The following is a 10,101-nucleotide window of genomic DNA, read 5'->3' as shown; positions in this document are numbered from 1 at the left end:
ACCTGCGCAGTAAAGAGGTTGGTCCTTAAATTCAGGTGGAACTTCCCGCGCATAAGTTTCTGTTGCCTCTTGTCCTATTGCTGGGCACCCTCAAGCAGAGCCTGGATCCAAACTCTTGACACGGTCCCTTCATATACTCATAGACATTGATGAAGCCCCCTTTTAGTCGTCTCTCCTCTGAACAGGCCCAGTTCGCCCAGCTGTTGCTCATCAAAAACAAGAACTCAAATACGGCAAAACACCGCCAGTACCAACACGTGTTATTTCCCCCCGCTCCTCCAGACTCAGCCCCCGCTGCCCGCCCCTCCCCTCAGCGAGCCCGGCCCGCCCCGCTGCTGCGCACGCGCGCTGCCCCTTGGCCGCCTGTGCCGCGTTCTGCCATTGGGGCTGCTGGCGGCCCGAGCCATTCCTCACCATTTTGAGGGGAGAAGTGGAAAAAATGTGTCTCCGACGAGCATCCTGCTTGGGCCCACGAGCCTCTCTTTTACCAAAATACTTTTTCAGTCTGAGAAAAGGCTCCTTGTTTTTGTTTTTTAACTGGAAAACGAAACCTTACAAACGTGGCCGGACTGGCCGCCTATCTCCTTCCCCCCGTTGGTCACTGGTCTGTCCCAAGATGGAGGGCACGGCCCGGGGGCGCTGAGGCCTGAGCCGCGTGGGAGCGAGTGGGGTTCGGGACGCCGGGAGCGGCGGGGGGACAGCGCCATGGTGAGTGTGCCGGGCTCTGTACTCGGAATTGCCAGGGGAACAAGGCAGGTTAGAGCAATAGAGTCACCCCCCCAGGTTGCCTGTATCGGCGGTAGCGCGTTTTGTTAGCTAAGTAAAGCCGGAAACCTTGCTGGAAGTGTTTTTCCAGGTCGGACGTGGTAACTCGTAGGTATGGCTTCCAGCCAGTTGAGAATACTTGGGGGGTTTGTTGATTGAGAAGGAATGTGTGTTTCGATGTTAGAGCTGTGCCTGGGCAGCGGTGTTGCGGATGGTCCTCCTGACTGATGCCGAATTGCTGCTGTAGGAGCAGCCGTCTAAAGAGCTCTCACGAAGCAAGATGTGTCTAGATGAATTTCCGTATATCAGTTTCCCGTGTTTCTGTGATGAAGTGTGTTGCGGAATTCCTTTATAGGGCTGTATGTTAAACTGTATGTGCTGTTATCAGATATTTACTGTTGTATTTTCCTTTTGCAGGTGAATAAGCTGCGTTTGCTGTTAGAACATATTAAATGTCTGTCGTGTGTGGGGGGAGATGAGTTAAGCTCCCACTGGCCTCTCTATGCTTTGTCTACAAGCATATGTTTGTAAGGCATTGCCTTAAAACGAATGCAGCAGCACACTACAGAGAAAAGGTTCTCTTTAGGTGCATTTAATATTTCGTTTTTTGTTAACAGTTAACCATATTTCCTTTTGCAGCCTCACAAGAAGAAAAAACCCTTCATAGAGAAGAAGAAAGCAGTAACATTTCACTTAGTGCACCGAAGTCAGAGGGATCCTCTTGCTGCTGATGATACTGCACCCCAAAGAGTTCTGCTGCCCACACAGAAAGTAAATACTCACTTTTAATACTGAGGTTCATTCAGATAAGAAACGCCAAGGAGGAAAACAGTTGGTATGCAATTATGCAATTCAAAAACATAGCCAGAGAGAAGGTAGTTTTTAGTTCGGCTTACTTAAAAAAGGGATGTTGTAGGGAATTTTATAGTTGTGAGTTTGTGCCTGATGGTTGAAGGATGATTTAACTGGCATTAGAAGTGTAAATGTATTTAAAAAACAGAAACAAAACTTGTCTGACTCACTGTGATAAAACAGGCATTGTTGGTTTATATTGCTGATGGAAAGGTCCTGCTCAGGCAGCACCCAGACAGGGAACCAGCTGATTACAAGATTCTAATTAGCTGTGAATTAGGGTGAGGAGTGGAGAGAGGATTACAAGGACTTCAATATTCAGATACTCTCAGTAGATGTGTTGCTTTTCTTTTTGCTAGTAAGTTTTAAATGGACTTGAATAACTAAATGTATTCCTTTTGATTATTCTCTTCTCCCCCTGCTTCCTAGGGGCATGAGGAGCAAAGAAGGGAAGAGCAGCGCAAGTATGGTGTCTTCTTTGATGATGACTATGACTATTTGCAGCACCTCAAAGAAGCCTCTGGTCCCTCTGAGCTTGTCCCATCTGTGCGTGGACAGCAAAGCAGAATTGTCATCACAAGTGAGGGGCACATAGAAGATGAAATTCAGAGAATTTCAGTAAGTAGTATTTTTTTCTAATGGAAATACTGTTCTTAGGAGCATTAACGTCTTCTAGACACATTAATTGTGTGTGTGTGTATATATATGTGTGTGTTTGTTTATTTATAAGTGTCCTTTTGACCCACAACCAGACTTTCCTACAAGTAAACCCAGAAGCTGACAAGGCAGAGTTTACTGATGAACATTATTTTGCTAGAACAGTATTACAACACATACCCATGACAAACTTTTCTCTACAGATGTGGCTTGCAAAGGTGTTTGTTTGAATAAGTCATGTGTTTTTCTGGGGTGGGTGTTTGTTTTTAAGGTTTTTTTAGAACTTTTGAATGCTCTGGGAATTATCAATGTGCCAGGCTGTATTATCAGCACACCATGTTTTTAAAGGGGGGCGTGATAGAAACCAGATGGAATAAAACCAAACTTTTCAATTGCTGGCATAACTTGTAGAAGTTCATGATGATGGATCACATTGGAATGGAAAAGCAGTAAATGCTTTGAAGCAATAAAGTATGCCATTGCCAGTCACTTATAGCTGAGGCTGTTTGATTTAACCAAATACTGTAATTTTCATTCAAAACCAATAGTCTTGGTTAGAAGTACCTTTCAGGTACAGTGTGTATCAGATATGTAGTATCACATAAGGTTTAAAGTTAGGTTAGATATGCATGCTGTGAAGCTTTTGAAAAGCCTTTCAGTAAAGGGGTGATTTCAAATGTGTCTTAGTGTTCTCCAAAACAAACAAAAAAAAAATCTAAAATTTCAGTGTGCCCTAAACCAGGACACTGCTGTATAACCATTCTCTAAAAGGTTTCAGAGGTGCAAAAAATGCAGTCTCTATACCTGGAGAATATTGACATGTGAATTGATGCTGCCAGCCCTTTTAGGTAGCTATCATTGTACAACTCTGAAAATTTGCTGTGGATAACATAGCACTTATTGGAACATATAAGTAGCGCTCACAGGGTTTCTTTTGGTCACAGGAGTGTCTGCATGATTTTGTTAACGTGAGCTCAAATAAGAAACTGAGAACAAATACATTGTGATCATGTTTCTCTGTTTCTTTTTCTAAGGCTCCATCCATTAAGTTGCCTTCCTCAGTCTTTGCCACAGAGTTTGAAGAGGATGTGGGCTTGTTAAATAAAGCTGCTCCTGTTTCAGGTATTTTCCACCTTTTTGTGATGTGAGTTGCCATCTAGGAAATAGATGGTAATTAAGGGTGCTCTTGTGGTGTCATTTTTTTTTTTTGGCTTAGAACAGGCTCAGTAGCAGACATAAGGAATTATCTGTGAGACCCATGTTTCAACTTGAGACTTAATTCTGTTATTCACTAATAAAAGTTCTTTAGCTTTGCTTGAAAAGGGTGCATCCATGAGCTCTTACTATTGTGTAATAAATAAAAACTAATAGCAGGGAAAAACTGTAGATAATACTATTAATTTATTATTCTATCTGTTTGAATCTGAGTCAGGAACTGGATTTTCACTCAATTTCTTTTCAAATGCTGCATAGTGTTTACATTCCTTCATTAGTTTTATTTCAGTGTTACAGGCTGTAAGTAGGTTTTTGTTGTGTATCTGTGTTTGCACTGGACATTGACTCCACAGCTATTTCCATATTTCATAGCAGTAAGGAATTGTAGCAGTTCTCACTGTCCTGACAGAAGGATGCTAAAGGCAATTCTGTTAATTGCATCAGAGAAACATTTTCTAATGTTTCTACTGTAATTGTAGAGAATTTTGTAATAGAGGGAATTTTAGGGTTGGAGCTAATGCTGGTAGTTGATCATGTGGTGCTTTAACCTGGATATTTCTTCTTTTACAATATTCTGTATTAAAATACATTTATGGAAGCTTAAGACCTCTGGGAAATGTATTTTTCTGAGTGATAAAAATTGACAAGAGATGGGTGACATGCCCTGGCTTCTATCAAATCTACAAATATTCTTGAGGAATTTTGTGATTCTTTGATTTAAGCTTTCATTACTGCAAATTAACAGCCCAGTTGGATTATTTTTTATCCAGGAAAGTAGCTTTATTATGTCAGAGAAATGTAAATATTTGTTTTGTTTTTTCACCTTTCTAGGACCACGGCTAGATTTTGATCCAGATATTGTTGCAGCTCTTGATGATGATTTTGACTTCGACAATCCAGAAAATATCCTGGAAGATGATTTTGTTCTACAAGCAAATAAACCACAGAAGCGGTAGATAGAGCTTTGTTGAAATGCTTGCCATATGTAAATAGGAGAGGCACTATTTGCTGTTGAATGTGGTGGTGTAGGAAGCCACAATGGTTTCAGATTTCAAATGGAATACTTCGGTGTGTTGAAAGAAGTATTGTCTTGTGTTATTTGGATGGTAGCTTGCAAAGTCAAATTTCTTATGTTATCCAAGAGGTGGGTTTCATTTGTTACTCTGAGCTCATGGATTATAGGCAATGTTTGGAGTAATAGTGTTCTGAAACTGTTTAAAACATTGTAATCTATTGCATGTAGAAGATATCAGTAATAGTATTGGTGAAGACTAATGGCTCTTTCTGAAACCTTCATGTGATACCCCACTGTATTTTATCTGCTTAGGTTTTGGTATCATTCTCATAATTTCATGAACATTCAGAAATTTTGCTTGCTTTCATAGTCAAGAATGCAGCTGGTTTTTTTCTGCTTTGACATGTCAGCTGAATATAAAAATAACATCAGTGCACAGCTGCATCATCCAGCCAGCAATGCTTTCAGCTCTCAGACAAAAGTCTCGCTCAAGATTAAAATCTGTTACTGCCAAATTGTGTCAGATAACCCAGCATAGGTCAGAGCTATGTAAAGGTCCATGTATGACTCTGAAACTGTTTTATACTTCTGTTCAGGGGACCAGATGCTGAGGATGAGGATGAATGGGAAGATATGGAAGATGATAGTGATGAAGAGGATAGCTGCAGTACTGATAAAGACTATGATTCAGAAGGTCCTTTGTCAGATGATGAGGTTAATGGACCAACAAAGGAATTCCTTTTTATGCAAGAAGAAACCAGGAGTCGTTTCACCGAATATTCTATGTCATCTTCAGTAATAAGACGAAATGAGCAGTTAACCCTTTTGGATGACAGATTTGAGAAGGTGAGGCAGCTCAAGAGTGTAACTGTCTTGGTGTATTCTTCATTGCATCAGGCAGTGTCCTGTATACCTGTGCTGATTTTACTGCTTTTAGTAGTCAGGGCATCAAGCCACTGCTCTTTGCATGTGTTTAATACTGACTGGGCACATTTAGAGGCTTGTGTCACCGAGGTTATAGTGTTAATTGCTATTGAAAGGCCTAGCACTGATGGAGGTAAACAAAATTACTCCAATGACAATATGAGCATTCATAATTAGTGTTAACACTTTTGTCTGAGAGGCTCAGTTCAATACAGCAAACCATTTACAGGTCCTGGTGAAGTATATATTCATGAGGTGATGTCAGAGTGGTGGAAATAGAGGGTGTAACTTTTGTTCTGAGCAGTGACAGACTTCTTAAGGCATAGATTGAAATAATGCATCAGAATAAAAGACGTTTTCTAGGAGCTGATTTATGTATTATTATAACTTTGTGAGTCCCATGGGGAAAGAATGCTGACAGTAAGGAGGAAATCCTACTGCAGATGTGTTTGGCATTTCAGCAAATCAGAGGGGAGAGGAAAAAGAGGGAAATATAAAGAAATGTGTGGCTCTTCTTTGAGCTATCAAGAAGTTGCATGACAAATATGATCTAATTACAGATATCCACTTCTTTATTTTAGTTTTATGAACAATTTGATGAAGATGAGATTGGAGCCTTAGATAACGTGGAGTTAGAAGGCTACATTAACACAGACAATGCTCGGTTGCAGGAAGTCCTGGATGATTACTACAAAGAGAAAGCAAAGAAGTATGTATTGCCAGAAGTAGTGCTGCACATAAGTAGTTCTGTAATCCTCTGTTTATATGAAAATTTTGGGGGTGTTGTTTCAAGTTCATGTACTCCAAGATTGCATCCCACAATAAAAGCATCTGCATATGAGTATTATCCATTTGTATGATAAAATTAAGTGGAGGAATTTTGTTGTTTTGAGTAGGTTATGCTCCTTTTGTGTAACTGTTGAACATAATGTAAGCAGTATCTATTAGAGGCATTCATTCTCTTGAAAAGTAGAAATACTTCTTTTGTTGACTGTGTCTTTGTTCTAATGTTTTTAGTTTATTTTGAGGAGGCTTACATAAGGAAACTTAATTTTTGCTGAAAATTTCATTGGAAATGGCTTTCTTGGGTCTGGGGCTTTACTTAAGGGGGTCTGGGATTATGTAATTTTTTCAAGAAGAGATAAACTCTGTATTTATTTCTTCTCTGAACTTTTTCAAAGTTGTGTGAAAATGGATGCTCTTGAACCCGATGAAGATTTGGACTCTCCTGCAAATGAAGAAAGTGAGGAAGAAAAGGAAGAAATAGTAACTGTAGTTATTGAGGAGTCAAAAGAAAAGTGGGATTGTGAATCCATTTTGAGTAAGTATTTTGGAGTTTGCTTATTTGTTCTTAGGATTTCAAAGTAAATGATAGATGATTTCAGAACTTTCCTGACAGTGCTTCAGGTAAAATGGTTTATTCTCTTGAGCACAACAGGAGGAATTTCCAAAACCTAAGTAGCAGTACAGTTCTTAATTTCTATTTGCAAGCCTTTCTTGAGTACTTTCTTTTTTCTTTGTGACTTAGGTACCTATTCAAACTTGTATAATCACCCAACACTTATTAAAGAGCCATCAAAGGTAAAATTAATAAACTTACTCTGATGAATAACACTGGGCAAACTTGAGATAAAAGTCTTTGTTTTCTCAATGGGTATCTGTTTTCAAAGACAGGGAGCAGAAATGAGGGTTGGGCAGGGTTCTGATACTATTTCTTCACTAAGGAAGAATTTGGATATATTTTTTTCTTATTAAAAGGAAAACTGAGTCAATTCAAAATTTCTCCAATAGGTAGGCAGAAACAGAGCAAGGAATTTCCTTTGTTATTTGTGACACATCCTTTGTGTAACATGTTTCTCCCAGCCACGTATTTGTTCAGGTTTATTTTCCTGGGGTCTGAAACAATTTATTCTACTTCTTTGGTCTTCCATGTCTTCCCCATCATTAGAGCACAGCTCGATATCCCCAAATTTGAAATGGAACCTTTTTCTTGCAAGCTTATAAGGGAATATTAAGTAACTACTTAAGTTCTTTATTTTTTCAGTAATGTTGAAATAAAAATGTATTACTTTTTCTGGAAGGCCAGATTTTTGTCACAGATGTTTTGATTTCTTATTTTTGGATTAATGTGTGTTTTTGTGAGGGAGTTAAATAGTATGAGGAGACGTAACATTTATTACTGTTAAATCTGGATCTGAAGTTTTTGCACTGATAAGGCAGTGCCATGTGCACTTTTTGGAGAGAAAGCTAGGGGCCACTAATTCATATGCACTCTCTATTTTAGCCCAAGCCAATAAAAATTTCTCAGAAGACTGGAATTCCCCTACACATCTTGCCTCAGAGAGGTCTCACCGCTAAGCAGGTGGAACGCATGCAAATGATAAATGGCAGTGACCTGCCAAAAGCATCGACACAGCCTCGTTCCAAAGCTGAGAGCAAAGAGGATCGCAAAGCCAGAAAACAGGCAATAAAAGAGGAGCGAAAGGTATGCCTGACTGTAAATAAAACCTTGCAAAGCATTTTATGTTACCTGAATTCTGTCTTACAAACTTTGTTTGAAGCTCACTTGTCATGTCTGAAGGTAATGGGAAAAACTTGTTGGTCTCAAAGGACTAATTATTGCTTCTTTGCAAAAAAAAAAAAAAAATCTGCTGGAAAGAAAGTTAACATCATACTTGTGGCTTACTAGTTTCCAGTGTCAAAACTTGGGGTCGTTTAGTGTGGCCATTACTGTAGTTACAGCTTCTAAATGAATATCAGATTTCTTTACAACCTAGAGTAGCAAAGGAAATAGTTACAATGTCTCAGATCACACAAAGTGGAAAGTATCTGAAAGAAATGTGGAAAATCCTAATTGGCCACAATGAAATCCTAGCTGTCTTATTTAGGAACAGAAATTTCCAGTATATTAGAAACTTCAACTAACCAAAGATGTTTATTATGTTGGTACACATACTAATTTGTCTACTAATAATTAGTGCCATAAATAATGTTTTTGACCAGATTGCTCTTTTCATGATTTAGAAGTTATTGGAATGGTTTGATTTTTGCATGTTAATTCCTATTTTCTAAATTTCTCATTAATCCTATGTACAGGAACGCAGAATGGAGAAGAAAGCCAACAAGCTGGCCTTCAAACAGGAGAAAACAAGACAAGAGAAAGAGTTGCTCAATCTGAAACAAAATGTGCAAGGTCTGAAGCTGTCCTGATGAAACTGTGGAGACAACCATAATTTTTCATTTGTATTGAGAAGGGAACTGCTAACTCACACTTCTGCCAGTCCTGCTCAAAGGGGGTTGTTCAAATCTCACTGTAATAAGATCCTGTAACTTGTCACTTTTTCTGAAGTGAAATTCTATATAAAATAATGTATTGGCAGTATCTATTCTGTCATGAGTGACATGGCAACTGCTGCAAACTTTCATTACAATAGAAATGTATTAAAATGATGAATATTTTTCTTACAAGTTATCACTGAACAGAGTTATATATATGTTTGTTGAATGTATTCAACAAATCAGCAAAATCCTACAGATTTGATCTGATTAGATTCTTCTATTAAATTATTTCAGTTTACAAAACTGTTTTCATTTATGTTTTCTTTCTCTTATACTGATGGTTGAATATAGTTCCTTGCTACGATACAGTTTTGTAAGTCAAGGAGTTTACACCCACTCCTTGGTTCTTATTTTTGGGTAGGTTATTTATTGTTTTGGTACTATGATGGAAGCCTTTTGTAAACAAAGGTGTCTGGAAAGCTGTTTTGTAGCTAGACATCCCTGTTACCTAACATGAGTTTTACATTTCCTGGCAAATAAAATCTGTTACAAGGAGTGTTGTAGTTACAGTACTCAGTGACTGTTAATGTTGCCATTGGAATTGGCTTTGCTGGAAGTACTTGGTGTGAGTAGGATGGCAAACAAACAGCAGATACTTGGATAAATAGTTTGTGTTGCAGATGGTCACTGTCTTGGTGTTTCTGGAATACTCTTCCTCAGGTCTTGTGTTAAATTTGGTTTAATAGGAATACAAACTTAGTACCCACTACTGCTGTTGTAAAAACTTCCTAAAGGTGAGCTGAGGGCCAAAATCTGTAGGTTTGGGGTGAACTTAAATATTTATACTGTGAACATGAATTATTTTGATTGTGACTGGTACATAATGTGAATGAAATTAATAGGATTTGTAGTCAGTCCTGAATCCTTCTGTATATAAAAAAACCCTTGGGTTTATGTCTGTATGTTACAGACGGAGAAATCTTTTGCCTTTATGTGAAAAGTTAGCCTTTTTACTGGAAGGAACATGGTAACAAACACATCAGTGGAGTGGCTTGACTACTGGTGGATTCAAAGCATCTTCAATATTCTTTCAATAGTTTTGTGAATAGTAGATGGAGACAAGCTAACAGGGACTGATGAAGTCTTTTGTTGTGCTGAAACAATTCAAAATACTTGTTTCTATTGGAAGAAGGCTTTTATGATGTATTTTAATTGGTAAAGTAATGATTTTGGAGGAGGAAATAGAGGCATTTGAATCTGCACATCTTGTCACAGCTCAGAAAGCTGAAGTATCACTACAGTATACACATCTAGATGAAGCCTTCATTTTCTAGAATTGTCTGTTAACAGAATCAATAGAAACAATCTGTAAGATTAGAAAAAGTTTCAGCATT

The 10,101-nt window shown here is 38.4% G+C and overlaps 1 protein-coding gene across 1 annotated transcript; it reads left to right on the top strand.

The window, feature by feature from the left end:
- The first annotated feature begins 411 nt into the window (after positions 1-411).
- LTV1 (LTV1 ribosome biogenesis factor) lies at positions 412-9,010 on the top strand. The gene is made up of 11 exons (XM_058836334.1): positions 412-708; positions 1,405-1,536; positions 2,047-2,235; positions 3,309-3,396; positions 4,321-4,441; positions 5,101-5,350; positions 6,010-6,137; positions 6,610-6,749; positions 6,957-7,009; positions 7,713-7,913; positions 8,525-9,010. The coding sequence occupies exons 1-11, from the start codon at positions 706-708 to the stop codon at positions 8,636-8,638; spliced, it is 1,419 nt and encodes a 472-aa protein (XP_058692317.1). The 5' UTR covers positions 412-705; the 3' UTR covers positions 8,639-9,010.
- Positions 9,011-10,101: the final 1,091 nt, after the last annotated feature.

This window comes from Poecile atricapillus, chromosome 3 (genome assembly GCF_030490865.1).
Source record: "Poecile atricapillus isolate bPoeAtr1 chromosome 3, bPoeAtr1.hap1, whole genome shotgun sequence".
In the NCBI taxonomy this organism is placed as follows: domain Eukaryota; kingdom Metazoa; phylum Chordata; class Aves; order Passeriformes; family Paridae; genus Poecile; species Poecile atricapillus.
The sequence above is the reverse complement of the archived record's forward strand: the minus strand, read 5'-3'. Positions and strand labels throughout refer to the sequence as shown.

Excerpts from the sequence above, each read along its gene's own strand:
- LTV1 (XM_058836334.1), top strand. Across the intron at positions 5,351-6,009 it reads TGGATGACAGATTTGAGAAG|TTTTATGAACAATTTGATGA; the intron begins GTGAGGCAGCTC and ends TCTTTATTTTAG. Across the intron at positions 7,010-7,712 it reads TTATTAAAGAGCCATCAAAG|CCCAAGCCAATAAAAATTTC; the intron begins GTAAAATTAATA and ends TCTCTATTTTAG.